The 27,719-nt window shown below is 36.4% G+C and overlaps 1 protein-coding gene across 1 annotated transcript in view; it reads left to right on the forward strand.

The window, feature by feature from the left end:
- nedd1 (NEDD1 gamma-tubulin ring complex targeting factor) overlaps positions 1–27,719 on the forward strand; it is a 103,172-nt gene that overhangs the window by 36,167 nt on the left and 39,286 nt on the right. The window contains exons 5-8 of the mRNA XM_039760626.1: positions 2,225–2,365; positions 16,480–16,709; positions 16,854–17,055; positions 17,966–18,173. Coding sequence (XP_039616560.1) covers positions 2,225–2,365; positions 16,480–16,709; positions 16,854–17,055; positions 17,966–18,173 — 781 coding nt within the window. The remainder of the gene's footprint in view (positions 1–2,224; positions 2,366–16,479; positions 16,710–16,853; positions 17,056–17,965; positions 18,174–27,719) is intronic.

The following is a 27,719-nucleotide window of genomic DNA, read 5'->3' on the forward strand; positions in this document are numbered from 1 at the left end:
CACTGTTAACATTATTAGAGTCTTTAGACATGAAATAACACCCTTTAGTCAAAAGTTTAAACTGTGCTCAATGACAAGACAGAGATGACAGTTCTTCCTCACAATGAAAAGAATGCAAATATATCTTCTCTTTAAAGGAGTGCTAGCATCAGGAGCAGAGAATTTGAGAGAGAGAGAGAGCGCGAGATTAAAGTAAATAATAAAAAAATCAGTACGTGTGCTTTTAAGTATGCGGAAGCACCGCGATAAAGTGGCATTTCTTATATGTATATACATATACATATACAGGGTATATACATATATATATATTTATGTATGTATGTATATATACACATATACATATACAGGGTATATACCTATATATATACATATACATACACACAGTAATCCCTCGCTATATCGCGCTTCGGTTTCGCAGATTCACTCTATCGCGTATTTTAAATGTAAGCATATCTAAATATATATCACAGATTTTTCGCTGGTTCGTAAATTTCCGTCGGACAATGGTTCTTTTAATTTATGGTACATGCTTCCTCAGTTTGTTTGCCCAGTTGATTTCATACAAGGGACACTATTGGTGGATGGCTGTGAAGCTACCCAATCAGAGCACGTGTTACGTATTAAGTAAAACTCCTCAATGATATACGATATGCTTCCCGTACGGTGCTTCGCACACTTAAAAGCTCTTAACAGCACATATTGATTTTTGATTGTTTGCTTTCTCTGTCTCTCTCACTCTCTCTGACATTCTTGCGCCTGACGGAGGGGGTGTGAGCAGAGGGGCTGTTTGCAGAGAGGCTGTTTGCCTAGAGGATACGGACGCTCCTCTACAAAATGCCGCTTTATCGTGGTGCTTCGGCATACTTAAAAGGACGTATTGATTTTTTGATTGTTTGCTTTTATCTCGCTCTCTCTCTCTGGCTCCTGACGGCGCTCCTTTAAGGAGAAGATATGTTTGCATTCTTTTAATTGTGAGAAAGAACTGTCATCTCTTTCTTGTCATGGAGCACAGTTTAAACTTTTGACTAAAGGGTGTTATTTCATGTCTAGAGGGCTCTAATAATGTTAAAAAATGTATTTAGAAGGTCGTAAACAGGTTTTCAATGCTCTAACTGCGAAAATATTAGATTTATAAATAAATGAATTTCCACAAAGTAGGATTCTTTATCTGTCTGGAGCGGATTAACCGCGATAAACAAGGGTTTACTGTATAACTGTGCGGAGAATATTTATAAACAGTGTGGGAGAGTTTTTCTCAGGGCTTAAAATATATAAAAATAACCATACAAACACATGGTTTCTACTTTGTGGATTTTCACCTATTGCAGGGTGTTCTGGAATGCAACCCCCGCGATCGATGAGGTATTACTGTATAAAATTAATATCTGCTTTGCTGATGTTAAAAATGAATTATTTGAAAAAACAGCAAACCACCTGTCTCTTTCTCTAATATTTGTTGGGTATCTGGAGGGTATTGTACAGCAACCAGCAGCCATACCACATGCACTTCGGAACAGGTCATCCACTTGAAGCTAAGCATTTTTGGGTGAGGCAAGCACTTGGATGGGAGACCATCTTGGGAAAAGCTTAGGTTGCTGCTGGAAGAGGTGTTGGTGAGGCCAGCCAGGAGCGCTTACCTTTGGTCTGAATGTGTTTCCAAATGCCCCAGTACAGTGATGGGGACATTGCACTGTAAAATGGAGGTCCTGTCTCTCTGTGGTCATAAAAAATCCCTGGACATCCTCCATAAACAGTATATGCCCATTTTGAGCCTCTTTTTGTGCATTCTCAAGCTTTATAAATTTGACCCCAGAACTCTCAAAATAGTGCTTTTTTACACTACAAACGCACAATTGTATATTAAGCTGCTTTTCTATAATCTGTCTTGCAACAATGGTTGACTGTTGTATCCTTTATTTCTGTGCCTTTAAATGAAAATAAGCTCAAAGATCAGTTCCACTGTATAATATAAATTGAGCCTTTTTAAATCTCTAAGGTTTGACAGAGATACTAACCTTTTATTGCATGGCAAGTAAACCATGAAAATGAATGTGTTTCACCTATTTAAAATATATTTTATTAATTGTAAAGTAGACAGTGTTTGTGGGAAAATAATTTATGAAAACTTTAAACAATCTTCAAAAAGTATGTTTATTTTTTGTTTTGTAGTTCATTTAAACTCTGTTATTGTCTACTAATCCTTTTTACCTGATTTAATTTTCAGGATCATAAGGATGTTGTTACTTGTGTATCATTTAATAGTAACGATTCCTACATTGCCTCTGGTTCTGCAAGTGGAGAGATAATTCTTCACAGCATTACTACTAATCTCTCCAGTACTCCGTTTGGGTTTGGGAGTTCCCAGGTAGGTCTTATTTGGCTCATCTGATAAAACATGTTTCAGTATTACAGTGTATGGTTCATCAAGGACTGGAGTGAAATTTCAGTGTTTATTTTTACTTTCTCATATATAATGAATCTCCACGTTTTATGTGCTCCTGAACATGTTTTGACCATTTTTGCAATTTATGTTTCTGTGTGTGTGTCTGTCTGTGTGTATGAATGGAAGCTTGAGAACGCTTTGAGGTAGATAAATGGGATATGGGTATTTATATCAAAATGTTAGTTTGCTATCATCTTTTGAGCAACATACTGTATGTCAGCCGAAAGTGGTACTTTACCCGAACACATTTCAAAATTTTTCAAATAAACTGCTACATTGTTTAAATAAACAATTATTTTAATTTTTGTATAGTAGTTTTTCATGTGAAATTTCAGTATAAGAAGAGAAAAATAATTGAAGTTTTATGTTGTCATTTTATATTCTAGGGTAAGAAAAATATAGAGATTGATATAAATTTCAACCTAATCGGATAACTGGAAATGATATCTTAACTGATATCAGCACTATTATTTACAGTTAGGTCCATTAATATTTGGACAGAGACAACTTTTTTCTAATTTTGGTTCTGTACATTACCACAATGAATTTTAAATGAAACAACTGCAGTTGAAGTGCAGACATTCAGCTTTAATTCAGTGGGTTGAACAAAAAGATTGCATAAAAATGTGAGGCAACTAAAGGATTTTTTTAATACAATCCCATTATTTCAGGGCTCAAAAGTAATTGGACAAATTAAATAAATGGAAATAAAATATTCGTTTTTAATACTTGGTTGAAAACCATTTACTGCCAATGACAGCCTGAAGTCTTGAACGCATGGACATCACCAGATGCTGAGTTTCCTCCTTTTTAATGCTCTGCCAGGCCTTTACTGCAGTGGCTTTCAGTTTCTGTTTGTTTGTGGGCCTTTCTGTCTGAAGTTTAGTCTTCAACAAGTGAAATGCATGCTCAATTGGGTTAAGATCAGGTGACTGACTTGGCCATTCAAGAATTTTCCACTTCTTTGCTTTAATAAACTCCTGGGTTGCTTTGGCTGTATGTTTTGGGTCATTGTCCATCTGTATCATGAAACGCCCAATCAATTTGACTGCATTTAGCTGGATTTGAGCAGACAGTATGTCTCTGAACACCTCAGAATTCATTCGGCTGCTTCTGTCCTGTGTCACATCATCAATAAACACTAGTGTCCCAGTGCCACTGGCAGCTATGCACGTCCAAGCCATCACACTGCCTCACCTGTTTTACAGATGATGTGGTATGCTTTGGATAATGAGCTGTTCCACGCCTTCTCCATACTTTTTCTTGCCATCATTCTGGTAGAGGTTGATCTTGGTTTCATCTGTCCAAAGAATGTTTTTCCAGAACTGTGCTGGCTTTTTTAGATGTTCTTTAGCAAAGTCCAATCTAGCCTTTCTATTCTTGAGGCTTATGAGTGGCTTGCACCTTGCAGTGCACCCTCTGTATTTACTTTCATACAGTCTTCTCTTTATGGTAAACTTGGATATTGATACGCCTACCCCCTGGAGAGTGTTGTTCACTTGGTTGGCTGTTGTGAATGGGTTTCTCTTCACCATGGAAATGATTCTGCGATCATCCACCACTGTTGTCTTCCGTGGATGTCCAGGTCTTTTTGCGTTGCTGAGTTCACCAGTGCTTGCTTTCTTTCTCAGGATGTACCAAACTGTAGATTTTGCCACTCGTAATATTGTAGCAATTTCTCGGATGGGTTTTTCTGTTTTTGAGCTTAAGGATGGCTTCTTTCACCTGCATGGAGAGCTCCTTTGACTGCATGTTGTCTGTTCACAGCAAAATCTTCCACATGCAAGCACCACACCTCAAATCAACTCCAGGCCTTTTATCTTCTTAATTGATAATGACATAATGACGGACTTGCCCACACCTGCCCATGAAATAGTCTTTGAGTCAATTGTCCGATTACTTTTGAGCCCCTGAAATGAAGGGATTGTGTTAAAAAAATGCTTTAGTTGCCTCACATTTTATGCATATCTTTATGCAATCTTTTTGTTCAACCCACTGAATTAAAGCTGAAAGTCTGCACTTCAACTGCATCTGAGTTGTTTCATTTAAAATTCATTGTGGTAATGTACAGAACCAAAATTAGAAAAAAGTTGTCTCTGTCCAAATATTTATGGACCTAACTGTATGCATTACTACCATTATATAAATAGAGATAAGTGATTGAAATTTTGTATGATCATTACTTATCATTAGATATAAAATTTGACCTTGATCAGGTGACTGGAAGTGGTATATTACTGACTACAAAAAACAATCAGATTTGAAATTTCAGTTTCATCAGATTACCGGAAGTGGTTCTTTGCCAAATAAACTTGCATTATAAACAAAGATTAGTGATTGAAATGTAAGAAACACACAGATATGAAGTTTCATTATAACTGAACAACCAGAAGTGGTATCTACTTTTCCTGAACAGGTATAACGAAAGTTGAGTGGAGAATAATCCAGATTTTTTTTTAGGCTTTATGTGTTGTGCTTTACAAAAGACTAGCAAATTGGCATTCATCAATGCCCTTAACAAAATAACTAATAACAATACTAACTATAGTTAGTATACGGAAGTATACTTCTGACGTTTGTTATGGACCATTATGACACATCTGGTATAATAAAAGTTTAGTGTTGGGGTTCGTAAGACTGGCATTTTTATAGGCTTTAAATTTTTGTCTACCATTTTTACGCAGAAGGAGGGATTTTCTAGAATTTACCCCACTACTTTGAGTGACTCGCAACATTTCAGTATGCTTTCTTCTGTGATATTGTTGAAGCAGGTTTATCTGTTAAACAAATTATCATATTTTGACATTTAGGTACTTGTTACTGTCTTTCTTAAGGCAAATTGTGTTCCATAATTGTTTTGAGCTGTGGTTGTTTGAAATTTACTTTTTTGGTTTTGTGCTTATAATACAGTTGTTTTTGTTATTTAATCATGTGTGTGAAATTTTCATGATTGTGCTGGTTCTGAATTTGCAGGAAGGGTTATTAATTCATTGGTGAAATTACAAAACTTAGTGTTAGTAAATATTTGTGTTCAATACTTGTCATGTATGATTGGCTACATATGAACGCTAACAGTTGGTAAATATGTTTTTCATTGTTACATGTTGTTTTGTTCATGAAAGAAATTTGTTTTATCTGTAATTGCGGTGGTTGTTTCAACCATTTTAATAAGTTATATTGCGATCAATGAAATCATTGTTTTATAATTTTTCCAGTAAGAGATCATTTTTAATTAAAGTATAGATATTCTTTAAAATTAAAAATTTCAAAATTTATATACCGTACGTTTTTTATTTGTCATTTGTGCTATGCATTTACTACTTTGTCCTTATATTTAATTTCACAAATTATATTTCATATAAGTTTTGATCTTTCATCACTTTTATACTGTTTGTGAATTAACTGATATTTCTTCTTGCTTTCTGTATTTTTTGGATTACCTGAACTTTTTTTATTACCTAAATTTTATTTTTTATTTGAAAATGAAGGCAGAAGAAAATTAATCACTTGCATACACGTTTATGCTCTGATTTTTCATATAAACAGAATGAAAGAGTTAAAGACAGGCCTAGAATAATATATAATTTTGGCAATATCTAATTATTCATCTTATTTAGTAACAGTTTATTAACTACATTGCATGTGTTATTATTTTTTAACTGTTAATTAAATTATCAACAATGCAAAGAAATTACATGGTACAAATGCAAAATAACACTGTTATTGGAAATGTATCTAATCAGGTAAAAGAACTATTAAATAAACATGACATTTGAATAGGTACATGTTTTGTTTAACATGTTGACATATTCATACAATTATTATATAATCTCTATACGAGAACGTCAAGTAAAGAACACTCCAGATTTTTTCTTTAAGCATTACTCTCCATACTTGTAATGGTCACTACACAAACATAAATGTCAGTCTGATTGAATAGTTTGCTTTATAACTGACTGGCATTTTATTCTGTCACTGCCCATGACACACCTCCAAAATAATAAAACAAGTCTTTGTCCATCTTGCCTCACTTTCCGTTTTCTTTTACTCTGCTATGCTATGCTAGTCTTGCCCAGTTGCTGAATTACTTATTAACCTGTATTCCTACTGGTTCTTGTCAGAACAACAAGTCATAAAAGTAGCATCATAATGGAACTTAAATCATAGAGCTATACACAATAATAATAATTATTATTTTTATTTATTTATTAATTTTAACTTTTGGTGCGTCTGCAAGTCTACTAAGCATAAAGCACTTATGACAAGGTTGCGCTGGTTTCATTTCTAGCAATCAGCTGGTGTCATGCTACAAACATATGGTAAATTGTCTTGTTCTTGCAAGGACAACTGTGAGGAAGGTGAAGCAGGGACAGGGTGGAGCATTGGATAAAGCACTTTTTGTAAGACCACAAGGCACCTCCAAAGGAAGAATTGAGTGACAGGGGTTAGGGGTATTGGTTCTGTGCCAAACATGTTGAGCGGTTTAAGGCCAGGTTTACAGTTCTGGCGACACATGCTCCAGCAGATGCTACTGCTACACAAGCTTTGTACTGTTCATACTTGCAAGTGTACGATGTGAGGTCTCATCCGTTGCTAGAGATGGACGTCTGAAGCGGAGCTTCACTAGCAGCGGTGTTATTTTTCATATTATCTTCTTCTTATCCTGAGATACTGTATCCTGTATTTATCCAACCTGAGGACACTACTACAGTATATGCAAGCATATATTAACATGGCCAATAAGAAAAGGGTTCAGAAGGAAACAAAAGAAATGAAAACTAAGCTACATCCAAGCTCATATCGGCCAGCCCAAATTCAAGGTACGGCCTTTCAGAGACTGTCCTGGATCAGATGGGCGAAAGACCAGACTCCTCAGGACCATGGTCCGCAACATCGTCTCCGGCTGAGAGCGAAATGGGGAGAGAATGTATGAGTGTGAGTGACGCAGGTCACGATAGCTCGCCGATTGGAGAACTGGAAAAGGCCTTGCAGTCCACACTTTCAACTACTCCACGCGAGCCGGGAACACCGGCTAAAGTAGAGCCTGCCGCCTCACCTATGGTGCACGAAAGCAGAATTAATCTGTCTGAACTGAAGGTGATGATCGATGAGCTCATGCAAGAGATAAAGAAAGATATAAAGAAAAGCGAGAAGGCAAGGGGAAAGGCAAATGAGAAGCTGCGACAGGTGCTGGGTAAATTTGAAGAACACATTCAGGAAACCACATTTAAACTGAGCACACTTGCTGATCAACTGGAGGATGTCAAGGAGACATTCACGACTTGGATTGAAACCGCCGAAAATCTAGCTGCCAGTGCTGAAGAAAAAGCAACAATTGTCAACTCCGAATGCAAAAAACTCAGAGACAGACTTGCTGCTTTGGAAGATGGAGCAGAAGGAATAATACCAGAATCGAAGGTCTACCTGAGAATCGAGAAAGTCCAAACCCAGTGTAAATTCGCAGCTGAACTAATTTCTAAAATAATTGGAGAGGACTTTAAAGCAGATTCTGAGATAGCAGCGGCTTATCGCGTAGACGGATCAAATACCGTTAGACATAGATCTTTTATTATTTGCTTCGAGAGATTATTATTTAAGCTAGAGGTGATGGCACTCCTCAGCCACAAGCAAGAGATTATATATGAAAATAACCACATTCGTATCTTACCCGATTTCTCTCCAGCAACAGCTACTAAACGTGCAGCCTTCTATAACATCAAACAGAGGTTACGGCAAGCCAATATCAAATACAGCCTCTTGTATCCTGCCAAACTGAAGTGGAATTGCAAGGTCAATTCTGTTTCTTCGCCAGCAAAGAAGAAGCAGAAAAGGAATTAAGAAAGCTGATCCCGACACTATTCTGAAACACAATAGTGAGTCGTAGTCTGTTATGACATGGCAAGGATAAATAACCTACTGCTTGATCTATTTGTTAAGATACGGGTTTTTATAATTATATATCCTTTTTATTACTCAGACGCTATCTGTTTTATGTTTTAATTACAGTTATAGACGTTTGTGCTTAATTTCTTTTCTTTTTTTCTCTACCCTAAAGGAGACTGTTTAAAATCGTGCCCTTGGTTTATTGTTATTGTTATTACTGCATTAAGACTTACTATGCTTATTCTGGACCACTTTCTAACACCGGGTTTATTATCTTAATACATTAAGATTCCTGAAGATTATATACATTTTAGGTTCATAATTTGTCAATGATTATATTTTAGGCATATAGTATTTAGACTATATCGGCAATAGATATCTCTATTTTTTAATCCTAAAATGCCGCTGCGTTATCTAATCTATCCTTTTAATCTTTATAATTATAACTACCAACGTAACAATAAGCTGCATGGCAATAACTCTTGGGGAAATTGGAAATTAAAGTTAAAGCTGTCTCACTTCCATTTAAGACTACAAAATGACATCAAAAATTCAGAATCAATGTTTCCATGATGGGACAGTTAACTTTGTGAGCTGGAATGTTAAAGGCCTGAATCACTAATTAAAAAGAAAGTACTTTCTCATCTAACAGGTTTAAATGCTAAAGTATTATTTTTACAGGAGACCCACTTACTAAGCAAGGATCAGTTCCGGCTGCAAAAGGACTGGATTGGCCAAATGTTCCATTCTAGCTATACAAAGAAAACTAGAGGTGTGGGAATTCTTATACATAGAACAGTCTCATTTGTAGCATCAGATGTAGTATTGGATCCTGAAGGGAGATATGTGATGGTCACAGGCAACTTATCTAACTGTAAAATGATTTTGATAAATGCTTATGCACCTAATGTCGATAAGGAATTTATACAAAATTTATTTGCATCCATTCCCAATGTGAACACTCATAAAATTATAATGGCTGTGTACTTTATTTGTGTTTTAAATCCTCTCTTAGATAGGACTTCTATCACAGGGGGGACGACATCTACCACTGCAAAGATAATTACAAAGTTTATAGCTGATCACAACTTATCAGACCCCTGGAGGTTTTTAAACCCAAACTCAAGAACATATTCTTTCTACTCACCAGTACATCATTGCTACTCAAGAATTGATTATTTCTTTATAGATAACAATTTCTTGCCTACGATTAAATCTTGCAAATACAATGCTGTTGTTATTTCTGACCATGCACCTCTGATCTTGGAGCTAAAGTCACTATGCCCCACACACTCATTTCGCAGATGGCGTCTCAACCCTCTTCTATTAGCAGACGTGAATTGTACAGAATTTATATCCAAACAAATTAGTTTCTTTCTAGAGACAAATACATCCTCAGAGATTTCTGCAGTAATACAGTCATGGCCGAAATTATCGGCACCTCTGGAATTTTCCCAGAAAATGCACCATTTCTCCCAGAAAATTGTTGTAATTACAAATGTTTTGGTATACACATGTTTATTTCCTTTATGTGCATTGGGAACAACACAAAAAACAGAGAAAAAAGCCAAATTTGACAAAATTTCACACAAAACTCAAAATTATTGGCACCCTCAACTTAATATTTGGTTGCACGCCCTTTGGAAAAAATAACTGAAATCAAGCACTTCTTATAATCATCAACAAGCTTGTGACACCTCTCAACTGGAATTTCCAACCACTCTTCTTTTGTAAACTGCTCAAGGTCTATCTGATTTGAAGGGTGCCTTCTCCCAACAGAAATTTTGAGATCTCTCCATAAGTTTTCAATCAGATTTAGATCCGGACTCATTGCTGGCCACTTCAGAACTCCCCAGTGCTTTGTCTTCAACCATTTCTGGGTGCTTTTAGAGGTATGTTTGGGGTCATTGTCCTGCTGGAACACCCATGACCTCTGACGCAGACCCAGCTTTCTGACACTGGGCCGTACATTGCGCCACAATATCTTTTGGTAGTCTTCAAATTTCATGATGCCTTGCACACAGTCAAAGCATCCAGTGCCAGAGGCAGCAAAACATCCCCAAAACATCTTAGAACCTCCACCACTTTTGACTGTAGGTACTGTGTTCTTTTCTTTGTAGGCCTCATTCCGTTTTCTGTAAACAGTAGAATGATGAGCTTTACCAAAAAGCTCTGCCTTGGTCTCATCTGTCCACAAGACATTCGCCCAGAAGGATTTTGACTTCCTCAAGTACATTTTGGCAAACTCCAGTCTGGCTTTTTTATGTTTCTGTGTCAGCAGTGGGGTCCTCCTGGCTCTCCTGCCATAGCTTTTCATTTTGTTCAGATGTCGACGGATAGTTCGAGCTGACACTGTTGCACCCTGAATCTGCAGAACAGCTTGAATATGTTTTGAAGTGGATTGGGGCTGTTTATCCACCATTCGGACTATCCTTTGTTGCAGTCTTTTATCAATTTTTCTCTTCCATCCACATCTAGGGAGATTAGCTACAGTGCCATGTGTTGTGAACTTCTTGATTATGTTGCGCACAGTGGACAGAAGAACATGAAGATCTCTGGAGATGGACTTGTTGTAGCCTTGAGATTGTTGATATTTTTCCACAGTTTTTATTCTCAAGTCCTCAGACAATTCTCTGCTCTTTCTGTTCTCCATGCTTAGTGTGGCACACTCAGACACACAACAGAAAGGATTAATCAACTTTTCTCCATTTTAACTCGCTTCAGGTGTGATTGCTATATTGCCAGCACATGTTTCTTGCCACAGGTGAGTTCAAATGAGCATCATATGCTTGAAATTAAACGATTTACCCACAATTTTGAAAAGGTGCCAATAATTTTGTCTGGCCCAATTTTGGAGTTCTGTGTGACATGATGTCAGATTTGGCTTTTTTTTTCTGTTTTTTTTTTTTTGTGTTGTTCCAATGCACATAAAGGAAATAAACACGTGTATACCAAAACATTTGTAATTGCAGAAATTTTCTGGGAGAAATGGTGCATTTTCTGGGAAAATTCCAGGGGTGCCGATAATTTCGGCCATGACTGTACTCTGGGAAATTCTTAAGGCCTTCTTAAGAGGACAGATTATCTCATATCTTTTCCACAGAAATAAATTAGAAATCAAGAAAGTAGCAGAGCTAAAAAGTAAAATTACTAGAATAGATGAAGAACATGCCAGGCTCCCAAGCGAGGCTCTACATAGGAAAAGGCAGGCTCTGCATTCAGAACTAAACCTCTTGACAACTAAAGAAACTGAACAACTAATTTATAAATCCAGACATCATTACTATGAACACGGAGAGAAAGCTAATAAGCTTTTAGCTCAACAAATTCACAAGCAAGAAGTCCGCAACGCAATCCCAATAATCGCCAACACGATTGTAGACAAAATCATCGACCACAAAAATATAATGCACACATTTAGAGACTACTATAAATCCTTATATTCTACTGAGTTTAAAGAAGACAACACACAATCTAATGCATTTCTGGATACATTACAGATACTACAAATAGATACTCCTAGTGCGGAGGAACTGATAAACCTCTGGCGTTATCAGAATTACTAGATGCTATAAAGTCACTTCAAGGCGGGAAAGCAGCAGGCCCTGATGGCTACCCTGCAGAATTTTATAAGAAATTCTCCGCTCAGCTAGCTCCCCTCCTATTAGCAACATTTACAGAAGCCAGAGACAATCAAACTCTTCCTCAAACATTTCGCCAAGCGTTAATCACCATTTTTCCTAAACAAAATAAGGACTTATTACAATGTGCATCATACAGACCAATTTCAATTTTGAATAATGCGTTAAGATACTCTCAAAATCATAGCTAGAAGGATGGAGAAAGTGCTCCCCTTGGTAATATCACAAGATCAAACTGGATTTATCAAGGGTCGACATTTATCCTAAAATCTTTGACGCCTCTTTAATGTAATATACTCACCAAACACCCAGAAATCAAACACCCTAGAAATAATATTATCATTGGATGCAGAAAAAGCATTTGACATGATTGAATGGAAATACCTTTTTACTGCATTGGAGAAATTTGGGTTTGGCCGAACATTTGTGCATGGATCAAACTACTGTATACCAATCCAGAAGCTTCAGTTTGTATTAACAACATTTGTTCAGACTACTTTAAACTAGAACGTGGTACCAGACAAGGATGCCCTTGTCACCGCTGCTGTTTGCAATCGCCATTGAACCACTGGCAATACACTGTTGAAATGCTGATCAGATAAAGGGGATTATCAGAGAAGGACTGGAACAGAAAATTTCTCTATATGCAGATGATATGGTACTGTATATATCAGACCACAAAATTCTGTGCCTGCAGTCTTAACAGCACTCACAGAATTTCAAAAGATCTCTGGTCTCAGAATTAATCTGAATAAAAGTGTACTCTTTCCAGTGAATTCTCAAGCATATAATATTAGATTAGACACCTACCTTTTATCATTGCAGAACAGTTTAAATACCTAGGGTAAACATCACAAGTAAACATAAAGCTCTTTATCAACAAAATTTTGCGTCTGCATGGAAAAAATTAAGCAAGACTTGCATAGATGGTCAACCCTTCATCTCACTCTAGCTGGAAGAATTAACACTGTTAAGATGAATATTCTTCCTAAGCTCCTTTTTTTTCAAAATATTCCAATATACATCAATAAATCATTTTTTAAGCAATTAGATTCAACAATAACCTAATTTATTTGTAACTCAAAACATCCACGTATCCAAAGAGCGACCCTACAAAGACAAAAGGCAGAAGGTGGCATGGCTCTACCTAACTTCCAGTTTTATTACTGGGCAGCAAACATACAAGCTATAAAAACCTGGACACAAATAGATGAACATACACAGGCCTGGTCCGCAATAGAAGTAAAATCCTGCAGTACTTCTTTATATTCCCTGCTCTGTGCCCCAATAAATGCAAGTTATTGGCAATATACTAATAGCCCAATTGTGCTTCACTCACTCAGAATATGGAACCAATGTAGAAAGCATTTTAAGATGGAGAAGCTTTTCTTTCAACCTTTGCAAACATACACAGTTTTTAATATCTGGAAAAAATTATATGGATCTTTATATAGAAAACGTCTTTGCATCCTATGAACAATTACATTCCAAATTTAACATTCCAGCTACACCTTTCTTTCACTATCTTCAAATTATGAACTTTGTTAAACAGAACCTGCCTTATTTTCCTCATCTTGCACACTTGTTCTTGCTGGAAGAAATACTGCTCAATCTCAAGGACTCAGACACCATTTCTGCAATATATAAAAATATTTTTCAGTCCCTCCCTTTCAATGATCCAAGAGGACACTGGGAAAAAGATCTCTTAATCAATATTTCAGAAAAGGAGTGGAAAATAGCAATGCAGAGAATTCACTCGAGCTCCATATGCGCAAAGCATACAATTATTCAACTCAAAATTATATATCTAGCACATCTGTCTCTCCTAAAACTCTCCAAAATGTTTACAGGGCAAGATCCAACCTGCAAACGCTGCAATCAAGTCCCAGCCTCACTGGGTCACATGTTTTGGTCCTGCATCAAATTAACATCATTCTGAACCAAAATTTGTGATTACCGTTCAGACAGCCTTGGTCTCGCAATCCCTCCTAACCCATTAACAGCTGTGTTTGAAGTTCTTCCAGATGGGTTTAAAGTGGAGTAAGACAAACAAACTGTGATTGCATTCACTACACTTTTGGCACGCAGACTGATTTTGCTAACTGGAAAAATCCTAACTCACCTTTTTTAAGTCAGTTGGAAACCGAAGTTTTATACTATTTGAAATTGGAAAAAATCAAATACTCAGTTAGAGGATCTGTATAGATTTTTTTTCAAAACATGGCAGGATCTAATCTGTAATATTTTAGAATAAGCTCTTAAAGTACAGAGGAAGCAATTACTTTCTATTGGCTTATCAAACTCATCAATTTAGGTATGTTTACAAGCCTTTTACTCCGTTGGCCTTGCTGTCTCTCTCAGGGGTAGGTGTAGACTTGTTCTTAATCCTACTTTTTGTAAAAATTGATTGATTTGTATGGAATGATTGCAATAAAATTAATAAAATAAAAAAAAAATAATAATAATAATATTTGCAAGAGTACTTTATGTAAATCTGGAAGATTCCACCAGATGGCAGTGCAAGATATCATACCAGTGAGAACAGATTTGACTTCGCTGTGTTGTGAATTGCCTGAAACACCCATTAAATTTTGAGGACACCTTGCCACAATATCTCTGAAAAGGAAGTTTATTGATTGAATCCAGCAATCCAGGGATGTGCCCATTCCTGCAAGCATTGGGCGCTAGACAGAAACAATCCCTGGACGGGGCATCGGCTCATCACAAGGTGAACGTAAGCATACACATACACTAGCGTCATTTTAGTGTCACCAAATCCCCAAACCTTTATGTCTTTGGAAGGGAACCAGAGCACACTGTGGAAACCCACATGCAAACTCCAGGCAGGGAACAGAAGGGAACAGAAGGGACGTGACTACCTGCAAGGCAGACCGTGCCGTCACAACATGTGTAATTATTATCAGTATTCATTTTTTAAATGAAGTTAACGACTTATCTGTAAAATGTAATACTTTAATGCATTTCATCGTGAATGTGATATCAAGTAGAAATATAAGGATTCTAAATGTGCAGAGAGCTGGAATATCATAAATGTAATGTGCTCTGTGTGGTGATTGCAGCTGTCAGGTCAGTAGGAAGCCCCAGAAGCACATAGCAATTAACTGGGTCGATTTTATGATTACATTTATGATGGCCTACTTTCATGATAAAGTAAACTACGAGGTTAAAGTGGACATTTCGAGATTAAAGCTGAAACATAATCTTTAATCACAAAATACACCTTTTCACCATGTCCTTAATTTTTTTCTCTGTGGCTCAAATACACTGCTGTACATTCTGATACTGTTGTTAAGGAACCAAAAACAAAAAGATGGCACAGAAGGTGGTATGTGAGACCTTTAAAATGTATTGTCATTACAATGGGGAATATGTAACGTGTGAATATAAAAGTTCCACGAATGCATTTGTATGTTGGCATTTTGCTTCACTTCATCAAACATTGAAGCGCACACATCAATCATGTAGGATCTGCATAATGGCTTTCTTTCACATGTAGATAGTAAACAAGAGACTCTGACATCACATTCCCACTTTTATCACACTGCGTCCCCCAACTTTTTGCTGATACTGTCACTCTCTCACGCGTGCATCGCATTAATTTCTGAGGAGATGCCCAGAGGATGCATCAAATGAGCGCAGAACATGTGGCAGCCGTGATGCGTGCGCGTACACATTCTGAATATGAAGTATAAACGAGCCCTAACACTGGCAGACCTAGCAGTCAGTGCTTGTCTGCAAACAAGACAGTGGTGCATTGTTCTTATGCTTTTCTTTTATAGGGTGCGGCTGATCGGCATTTTGTTTGTTCTTATGTTTAAATAACAGTTGACTGAATACTTTTAGAATTTTTTTTTATAAAGTTGTTGGTGTTTGTTTTTGCTGTTTCTTACATTCAGAAAGCCACTCACACTTTCAGGATAATCCTTTTATGTGGGAGATCATACACAGCATTTTTACTTGTCAGTACAAGCTATATAAATAATTATTTACAAAATAGGAATACATCTGTGTTAAATATAACACATTCTCACTTTTAAACATACCTTTTCATAGAACTAATGTGTTCTATCACATAGCAACATCAATATTTGGTTTATTAGCAGTTCATGGCATGATAATTAGGATGTGAATTTCTTCATTTTACAGAGAAGGGATAAATTCCAGATATTACAAATTAATTTTAAAAAATCCACTTGTATGTGCATGTGTATAAGTGTTCTCTGCAATTTGTTGAGAATTAATGTTGAAAAATAGATATTAAAGCTGAGCTTTACTATGTTATATGCCCTTTTTATCATTTTTTGGATCCCCTCTTCATTGGGGTAGTTCTAGATAAAAGCCATTGAAAATGCTAGCTTCATATGGCAGCAATTGGGGTAAAAAGAATTAATCAATGTTATTTATATTATATGAAAATATACATTATAGAGCTTATATATACTGTAAATGCTTCCATATTATTTATTTGTCTGTTTTTGTTTTACTTTTCAGCCAATCCAGGACCTGAAGTACTCTTACATTAAGAAGTCTTTAATGGGCAGCGTGTCTGACAGTGGTACCGTTGTCCTTTGGGATGCTAATACTCAGAAATCTCTCCATAGCTTTGAAAATGCCCACAAGGCTCCAGCCTGTGGACTCTGTTTCTCACCTGCTAATGAGCTACTCTTTGTTACTGTTGGCTTAGATAAAAAAATAATTTGCTATGACTCCTCCAGTAAGATGTAAGTGGTTTGATATGAGTTTATATTAACTAAAGATTGAAAATCAAATGGATACAGTGTTTTGTGTTTTTGAATAAATTTCCATGCCTTTATAACTTCTAGAGTATATTGTAAATACTTGTTGTTCTCGTCTTGTTTTCTCAGTCTTCTGCGCAGTCTGGTTGCTGAATCCCCCCTCACAGCTATTGACTTTATGCCTGATGGTGCTGCACTGGCAGTGGGTTCATCTCGAGGGAAGGTGTATCTTTATGACTTAAGGATGTTAACATCTCCTGTTAAGGTGGTAACTGCTCACAAGACTTCAGTACAGTGTGTTAAGTTCCAGAATGCACTATCCCACATCAAGGTCAGCATGAGGTCTATTCTGCAATTATAGAGCTCTCATAAAGTATCCATCTAACCCATATCTCACAACCTCAAACTATATATACTGTATGTGTATACTATATGTGTCTGTGTATGTGTGTGTGTGTATATATAGATATATATATAGATATATATATAGATATATATATATAGGTATAGATATATATATATAGGTATAGATATATGTATGTATGTGTATGTATGTGTGTGTTTTGTTTGCAAAAACTATGTTTGCAGTTTAATTTAGTCATTATTCACATGACCATAACACTTTAGACCTGTCATTTTTGTCAGGTTTGACTGCAAAAATATTGATTTTGGAATGAGTATTTAACTAAAGAAGACTTTAATTTTTTATTGTTTCTTATTAGTCAGATATATTTGCTAGTAAAGTATTTTAATATGCTATGTGATACTCTGGTATAATTTTAAATTTAATTCACTATTTTCCCATTGTAATATAAGAAAATGTTCAGCTGTTAACAAGCATGATGTCAGATATAGAGAAGAAAACTAGCAGATTTTCAAACATTTGAAGAATGGTGAATGTCAAAAATTATACTTGTTAATTTCTGATGGTGACATTAGCAAATCTCTTAAGATGTTAGGATGTCATTAAAAATAAACAAAAGCAAAGATTATAAAGAAAATCGTTTTAAAAAAATACACCTAAATTAATTTAAGATTTGATCTCTATTTGTGTGATTTTTTTTTTTTTTTATATTAAAAGGTGTTAATTCAGTTTTGTGAATGATTCTTATAAATCACTTCCATTAACCTCAAAGGACTGAGGATATGAATTAGCTCCTTCAGTTCTACACTTGCCCTGAATATTTTGAATGAAAGTTAGAACAATGAACTACACATTTTGATCACTTTATTCTTTTTAGTCAAGCAGTAAAGCACCAGTTAGTAAGTCCTCGAGCTCCTTGTCAGCTGCCACCAGCAGGAGGGCAGCAGTGAAGACTGGTAATCCAGTTGCAAACAACCTCATGTCATCTGTGGGACGAGATGTACAGCAAAAGCCAGCCGCAATTCTTGAGCAGAATAGTGGACCAGTGACTGTGGAAAAAGTGGATGGAAGACCTGATGGCAGAGGTGTGTATAGTACTTTGTTTCAATGGCAATATAAATTATTTGCTGCCAGAAAAAAATATTTGAGTTCAGAATTTTTTTGTAGATTTTAAAGTTTTAAATACTGTCACTATAACCACTGTCTATAAAAGTAAAAAAGTTTATTTCAGCATTTGAAGAAAGGTACAACACAATGATCCAGCTGACATTAGTGGTTGAGTGCTCCATGTTTTGTAACAAGTCTTACTGTTCTATTTAACAATTGTCTTTCTTTTGTGAAAATTAAAAAGAACATAGACCAAAATCATTTTGTCCAGTGTAAATAACAAAATTGTCTCATGTCTAATATTGCAGAAACAAAGTAAAACTGTAATTTGTCAATGCTGTTAGCAATGTTAGCATTAGCTCCCCCTGTCATCCCCCTGATATATAATATAGTACCTGCCTAATAATGCAAAGAGCAGCGATGATCTGGGATATGGTTTGCATATTTATAGCTAGAAATCCTCAAAGGAAGAATATGAATAAAGTACCTTAAAATAGTCTTTTATTCCTGAGTTTTTGACACCTATCAGGTATCATCACCGGAGGAAAATGATTAGATATCAAAGGAAATGTATAATAAATGTTGAAAACATTTTATGTTTTAATGATGGAGTTTCCATAGAGATACGATAAATAAAATGTTTATTTTTTATTGTGTCTTCTATTTTTCTATTCATTTTGTAAAGAGCTTTAAGCTACATTTTTTTGTATGAAAATGTGCTATACAGTAATCCCTCCTCAATCGCGGGGGTTGCGTTCCAGAACCCCCGCGATAGAGCGAAAAATCCACGAAGTAGAAACCATATGTTTGTGTAGTTATTTTTATATATTTTAAGCCCTTATAAACTCTCCCACACTGTTAACATTATTAGAGCCCTCTAGACATGAAATAACACCCTTTAGTCAAAAGTTTAAACTGTCCTCCATGACAAGACAGAGATGACAGTTCTTTCTCACAATTAAAAGAATGCAAATAGATCTTCTTCTCTTCAGGAGCAGAGAATTTCAGATGGAGAGAGAGAGAGAGCGCTCGCAAAGAAAAGCAAACAATCAAAAAATCAATACTTGTGCTTTTAAGTTTGCCGCGGCATTTTTAGAGGAGCGTTAGTATCTTCTAAGCTAAAAGTCTCTGTGCAAACAGCCCCTCTGCTCACATCTCCTCTGTCAGGCACAGAGAACGTCAGAGAGAGAGACAGAGAGATTAAAGCAACAATCAAAAAATCAATACGTGTGCTTTTAAATATGCCGAGCACCGCAATAAAGCGGCATTTTTTTAGAGGAGCGTCAGTATCTTTTAAGCAAACAGCTTCTGTGCAAACAGCACCTCTGCTCACAGCCCCTCCGTCAGGCGCAGAGAATGTCAGAGAGGGTGAGATAGAGGCAGAGACAAGCAAACAATCAAACTCCGCGTGTGATGCATATCTTATAGCATTGAGGAGTTTTAGTTAATATGTAATACATGCTCTGATTGGATAGCTTCTAAGCCATCCGGCAATAGCGTCCCTTGTATGAAATCAACAGGGCAAACAAACTAAGGAAGCGTGTAGCATAAATTAAAAGACCCACTGTCTGCAAAAATCCGCGAACCAGCGAAAAATCTGTGATATATATTTAGATGTGCTTACATTTAAATTCTGCGATAGAGTGAAACCGCGAAAGTCAAAGCGCGATATAGCGAGGGATTACTGTATAAATAAATGTTGATTGATTGATTGATTGAAATCAAATAACATTGAAACACTACTATAAGCAGTCATATAACTGTATTAACATTGTTATTAATATATTACTATCACTGTATTTCAATAATTATTATTTATGTGATGTATGTTTTATGCCAGGTTATGTACAGTATGCTAGATATGGTACATTAGTGTAGCGTAATTTACATCAGATGTGGTGTATATATGTTATTGCCAAAAATGACAGAAAGTAATGTATCTGCATGCTGATGGCGTTTGGCTAGGTTTTCGCCGTACGGTGCACACGGAATGCAGCGAAACAGATGCAGCATCTTGTATCCAAAGTAAGCATTGCAAAAATGACACCTAATAAAAAGGTGTTCCCCTGTGCATTAAACAATGAAAATGACTAACAACACATTAGTCAGAACCATATACAGTAAAGGCCAAAAGTTTGGACACACCTCCTAATTCAATGTGTTTTGTTTATTTTCATGACCATTTACATTGGTAGATTCTCACTGAAGGCTTCAAAACTACTTGGTCAGATAGCCCTTACACAGCCTGGAGGTGTGTTTGGGGTCATTGTCCTGTTGAAAAATAAATGATCGTCCAAATAACCTGACTTCTGCACAACACAACTGTTGGTCCCAACCCCATTGATAAAGCAAGAAATTCCACTAAATAACCCTGATAAGGCACACCTGTGAAGTGAAAACCATTTCAGGTGACTACCTGTTGAAGCTCACCGAGAGAATGCCAAGAGTGTGCAAAGCAGTAATCAGAGCAAAGGGTGGCTATTTTGAAGAAACTAGAATATAAAACATGTTTTCAGTTATTTCACCTTTTTTTTTTTTTAAAGTACATAACTCCATATGTGTTCATTCATAGTTTTGATGCCTTCAGTGAGAATCTACCAATGTAAATGGTCATGAAAATAAAGAAAACACATTGAATGAGGAGGTGTGTCCAAACTTTTGGCCTATACTGTATGTGTCTTTACATAAATTTTATATAAAATAATTCAAAGTCAATTCACTCAGTAACACAGTCACTCACTAATTAAAAAAGAAACTATTTTCCATTTCGTTATAAAGCTGAAATTTGGCAGGATGATGTAACCAGTAAGAAAGTATATATACTGTAGATATATCAAAATTAGAGGTTAACCTCCCCTTGCAATAAAAAAACTAAATACCCCAAAATCTCAAAAATGCTCTGACTGATTTAATTGAGAATTGGTGACAATGTAGAACAAAGAAAATTAGCTGAGATTAGTTTTTTTTCTCTGTATTTGTCAGTAACAAAAACTGTACCGAGCAGGTTATTCTTAGGCAATATTTCATTTTATCACTTCAGTTGTGATTGCAAAGAGAAATGGGGTGTGTAATTCAGACAAGTGAATACCTTAAGCCAAACAGTGCCACTGTACAAGCTGAGGCTGCAGTCATGCAGAGAAATGGCTGGTAGCAAGAGAAGAAGGACATCTGTCCCTCACAGGATAAAAAGACGAAGACACTGCTTGGAAAATGTGATGTGAAGTAGACAATGAAAAGTCGGATGAAACTCAACGAATACATAGTTAGCAAGTACATGGGTACATATGATTAGCAAGTGGCTTCCTCCTTGTAACTCCTCATGATGCCGTATAAAATACATAGAAATTGGTTTGTTGATCATGCCTTGGTCAGTTTAAATGCTTGCACAGCTCACTAAAGGGATACCCCATGGACAGAACATATAGGAGGTTGACATTTTACTAGTTCACAATATGATTTCTTTTTATCTGTTCTTATATGTAGGCTAGAATGCTTAAAGAATTGAGTTTGTTCCATAGTAGTGTAGTATTGGTACTAAAATTTTGACTTCAGTATCAATATCAGCATTTGGACCTCAGTACCGGTACCAAAACATTTTTGAAGCAAATAAAAGAGAACTCCAAAATCACTCCATTTTACCCCAGCCTCCCTGGTGTACCATGCCATCCTGCAGCACTGTGTGCTGCTTCTGTCTCGATAGGCATTAAGTCCTAATTACATTGTTGCATAGAAGCCTGTGGTTTCATGTTGCAAAGTCTACAAAGTGGATGTCTTTCCACATCTAGACTAGAGAGTGTCGGCAGGTAGTGTTTGAGGTTGAGGGGATTGAGAGGAATGCTGATGTTTACTTTCGGTACTGAAAATTCTAATATATTGGTACAGTACCATTTTAAATTTTGGGTTTTTTGGAACTTTTCCAGTACTGGTATACCATGTAGCCCTATTCCATGGAACATGGAACAGCAATCAATGCTGTAAGTAATAAGTAAAGGATATCGTATTTTCCTTCTGATGTAAACTCTTCAAACTGTGTAATAATAAAAATGATACATCAAAGTGTTACATTCAAATCTGAATGAAGCTACCATTTTTCTGGCATGTGCTACATGGTTAAATTATATTTATACCCAACATCCCATTATTCCTACTACCTATCTGTTTGTTTCCTCCAAAATTGTTTTGCAATGACCATCAACAAACGCTGTATCAGTAGGGAAAGCAAGAATTAATCTAAGGCAAAAATGTTTCAGTTATGTGCAGTTGCATGTAGCATGTTTAAGTGTAAGAAGCTTTAGTGAACTAATAATGTTAACCCCTGGGACTGGGGTGGGGGGGGAGAGACAAAAAAAAATTTGTATACAGACTCTGTTATTTACATTGTAATACTGCTACATCCTATTAACCCTTGGTACTGTAACTGAGGCCAATTGTCTTAGAAAACTAACACAGCTAATATTTTCAGAAGATTAAGTAGAAAGGCGTATGTGACCACAAAGAGCTTTCCTTTTGTCACATTTCCCTAGTTATGAACAGTGTTTATTTTATTTTACGTGTTTTAGCAGAGTGTTCTTATAAGTTAACTTTGTGGGCAGTGAGTCACTAATGAATGCACAATGTTTTCCATCTTACATTTTGCTAAATAATAGAATTACAGTGGAACGACCATAATTAGTTTCAAAACTCTGGTTGCAACCCGATTTGGTTATGACCCAAAGTAATTTCACCCATAGGATTGTATGTAAATACTGTACAATTAATCCGTACCGGACCATACAAGCTCTATGTAAATATATATTGTTTTAAAGATTTTTAATCACAAAAGTAGTTAATTATACCATAGAATGCACACTGTAATAGTAAACTAAATGTAAAAAACATTGAATAACACTGAGAAAACCTTGAATAGAGAACAGTTCTAAGAGTTCACGCTACAGCCTTACAAACCGCTTGCTGTAAACACTTTTTTTAATGAGGTTAAAGCACAGGAAAAAAAAATGAAAATTTGAAAAATCTGTAATTTATACAAAAACTAACTATAAACAACCAAGAAAACTAACCACGCATGAGTTGAGTTCTGGCATTAAGGCAGTGAGGAGGAACTGGGTGGAGAGGAGATTACAGTTTTAAGGTAAAGTCCCTCTGTCAGATACACGTCTGACTGAGAACCATGTACTGTGGAGAGACTGAACATGTGCATAAATCACCGGCAAGTACAAACTGGAAAGGGAAACGAAATAGAGCACTTGTTCGTCACCCGAGTGTGTGGTTGTGAACAGATGCAAAAGTTTGACGAACTTTTTGGTTGTAACCCGATTTGTACGTATTCTGGGATGTTCGTGACCTGAGGTTCCACTGTACATCTTCCCAGCAGTGTTCTTAATACTGTTGTATTCACTTTGCATTCACTCTGTTTAAATAGTGTTAAACAAAATCATTGTTGAAAATAAACTTCTAGAGAATCTAAGGCCTAAAGACCACCCAGTTCCACCAGGACATTCTGTAGTACTTTGATAAAGTTAGTCATTATTATTTATTAGCAAAATACCTGCGCTTCGCAGCTGAGAAGTAGCGTGTTAAAGAAGTTATGAAAAAGAAAAGGAAACATTTTAAAAATAACGTAACATGATTGTCAATGTAATTGTTTTGTGACTGTTATGAGTGTTGCTGTCATCAAGGATTTGATTATCATTATTTCTTTCAATCAGGTTCGTATTTTGAGGATGTGTTGTGTTCAAGTTACATTCCGTGTTTGTCAGCCGTTGTAAAGATAACAGGTTTCATTCTTCGAAGTGTTCACTACCCAAATCGTACTCGTGAATCTTAAGATGTTTAACAGGCATTCCCGGTATCAAGTTGTGGATTTGCCTGCGAATATTTAGCGGCAGCGTGTCTATGAACTTAATTTAAACTTAAGCTTTACACCTTGCCTTCCTATTGATATGTCTACAAAGGCTTGTTTAGCTTCAGAGGGTTGTTCCTTTCTTACTGCATCAATAAACAGCTTGTCTTCCTCTTTATCTGAGACATCAAACACTGCATGCACGGGTTTACCTTTTCAAGTCCTGCAAACTTTAGCGAAGTGGTTCAATTTACCACATTTTTTACACTGTCTTCCTTTAGCTGGACATTGACGTTTTCCACCATATGCTTTGTTTCCGCAGTAGCTGCACTTATGAATATGCTTGTATGCGTCGCTCACTTCATATTCTTTTTGCTGCCTTCTCAATTGTGTTATGTGTTTTTTGTTCAGCGCTCTTTGGAGCTCTTGCTTGTTGTCTACAGTACGTACTGCGTTCATAGTCAGTTCCCGTGAGCCGCTCGGAGTACGTGCATCGAAGGTTCTCAGCTGTGCTTGTGCTATCTCGTGCGATCTTGCGATGTCCATGGCTTTATTTAATATTAGCTCAGACCCGGCGCTTAAAAGTTTAAAGTATGCAGGGGAACTTTATTTATTACAGCTCTTACATTCACAGCATCAGTGCTCTAAATTAACTTCCATAATAGTAACCTTGAGTTCCCTTTTTCTGGTGCCTTCCTGATGATATAGGTGCCTAAACCATGCCTGATAATGATACATTTCAATAATATGTAAATATTACAGTGATTACCTCGATAGACATCTCACCACCCAAATCGCTGCTCGTGGATCTAAGATGTTTTAACAGGCATTCCCGGTATTAACTTTTTGATTTGCCTGAGAATATTTAGCGGCAGTGTGTCTATTGGATTGCTGCTGACGGATGGCCTTATATGGGCAGTCACTCAATTACTTGGGAGGTATGGGTATGGCGAACGCAATATAGGCAGGCAGCCAACTACGTGGGAGGCATGGTGATGGGGGACACAACTTCGCCTCACACGGTGACCGAGCTGCAGGCTATGGCCGTATATATGTATGTAAGTAGGATTCAGTTATGACCGTTACATGTAGAATTTCAAAATGAAACATGCTTAACTTTTGCAAGTAAGCTGTAAGGAATGAGCCTGCCAAATTTCAGCCTTAGTGATGAGTGAGTGAGTGAGTGAGTCAGTCAGTCAGTCAGTCAGTCAGTCAGTGAGGGCTTTGCCTTTTATATAGTATAGATACAGATAAACATATAATGAAAAGTCCATGATGATGCAGTATAATCCAGTATCATCACTGTGATGACAACCTTCCTCTTTTGAAGCTTGAAAGGTGGCTGCATAGTTCTTTGGCAAGATAACTTCACAGTGTTTCAATGTATGAAAGACTAGGGGGCTTTGCCCCCTGCTCATTTCGCTCGTCAACCCCCTTGTCTGGTTTTCCATTACTTTCACTTTTATTTCAGAACTTCTGTAAAAACAATATTTGGAATCTTTCTAGTCCCAATATGCTGAATCTTTTTAATGAGGTCAGTGAGACTTGTGTTTAATGACTTTGTACCATAATTCATGATTCTCTGTTTGGAATTTTAGCACAGACAAAACGATCTACATCATCAGCAGTTAATAATTTTTTTTGCAAAGTAACCAATAAATGCATTTGAGGTAAACTCCATTTTTGAAATTCTCTGACTTAAACTTCAAAGCCTTACAATATTTACATACTTCTAACATATCACCTATGTCCATATATTCAATCTCTATTCGCCTTTTCATTGTTTCTCTGAGTAATAATTTGTCTTTCTTTGTGCTAATGCGATGTTTTTTTCTGCTTTCATATTCTGTATCTTGCTCTGCATTTGTTTTGCGTCTACATTTTTTTTAAGTCTTTTGAATTCCAGTTTTCATCATCTCTAACCTGTTCTGTCTGTTCTGCATGTGTTTAGACCCCTTGTTTTTTAACCTCTTTATGACGTCTTTTATTTCTGACCTCGCTTTGTCCTGCTTTTTTTTCAATGACACCTGGTCCGTGGTGATTATTTTCCCTTTTTCAAGCAGTAATTTCTATTTGTTTGCGCTACTGCGATCTTTACTTTCTTTTTTTATACTTTCTAATTTTCCTACTTTCATTTTCTTTAACTTTCTCCACATGTGTATCGCAAGTTTTTTTTTTTTTTTTTGAGCCTTTCGAATTCCACTGCTTTCATAATCTCTAACCTGCTCCGCATGTGTATAGCGCCAGCGTTTGTGAACGTGTTTATGAAGTTCTACTTTGTCTTAATTCTGAGCCCGACTGGACGTGTTTTTTTTTCAATTCCACTTGTTCCAGGCTGATAATTTCTTTCCTTATTTTCTGAATTTGCACCTAGATTCTTTTTATTTTTTTTCTCTCCAACACTTTTGAGTCTCTTTTATCTGCACTGTTTTCTTCTTCGCTTAGTCGTCTACGTTTCATTTATACCGTATTGTCCTTATACACTTGTCCTTATATGCTTTATATGCGCTGAGAGCCCTGGATCTGTGTGTGCTCAAAGCATCCTTTACATGACTGAGTATTTTGTTGCTTCTGGGCTTATTTGATATTGATTGTAAGTATGGCGTGTCTTGCAGGAATCTAATGTTCCACATCATCGCGAGACGGTTCTGGGTCAATCTCTTGGCACAAAGTCTAATGTTTAAGGTCCCCGTGAGACGCTCCGTGGCCAATCTCTTTCATTTTGCGGTTTCTTTTAAGTGTCTTCCGTGATCTTCACGTGAAGATCATGTCTCTACGCTCTAGTGTCTCTCTCCAGGATTTTTTTTTATAATAGAGAGATAACAAATAATAGTAAATCAACTTTGTGTATGCATGAACCCTGCCATCTGGATTCCACTTCAGGGTTGGTTCCTGGCCAAGAAAAAACATTTTACTATCTCATTAGAGAAGAAGTGCTTTTCTTCATTTGTCAATCTTTTAAATATGATTTTATTTTGAAGTGGAATTAGGATATGCACATGTATGAAAGTAAAAATCCCAGCTAGATATGTATTAGGCATGTGCATAAGCAGATTCAGAGGAATTGTATTTAATAACCTTATAAAAGTAAGTAGAACAAACATCACAAAAGACATAACAGCATGAAATCAAAACCGAGTCCAACCTTTGAAAAGGAGAAACACTTCTTGTTCTGAATGAACATTGGTTTTATTTTCATCTTTATATATAATACACTACCATGGCTGTTCATTTGTCTGTCCAGGATCTTAAATCACCTGTAGCTTGCAAACCATTTGACCTATTGACCTGCAATTTGATACACATATACTACGTGACCTCTACTGTCCACTTTCGGGGTGATGATTTTTATTCCTCATTTTATTTTATTGTAGAATCTTTATTTTATTGTAGAATCAACTCTTGGCAGCAGGGCGGCCATGTGGCGAATGCGTACAGGTGCCATTCTACGTACCACCTTCGTCATCACTTCCCCTACCTCTTCATATCTTCAATCATTCTTGAGGCAGATTGAAGTCTTAAGTGACAGCTTAAGTGAAAAATTAAAGAAAACGTACTAAGGAATTGCAACACAAACACTGACTTAATCAGTTTAAACGCAAAAAGATGCCAATGAAAGAAGAGAAGAAGCGGGCCGCTAGGGTGAAAAAAAGAAGAGCTGCTCAGGAAGCAGCAAGCGCATCAA

The sequence above is a fragment of the Polypterus senegalus genome, chromosome 8, assembly GCF_016835505.1.
Source record: "Polypterus senegalus isolate Bchr_013 chromosome 8, ASM1683550v1, whole genome shotgun sequence".
Lineage (NCBI taxonomy): Eukaryota > Metazoa > Chordata > Cladistia > Polypteriformes > Polypteridae > Polypterus > Polypterus senegalus.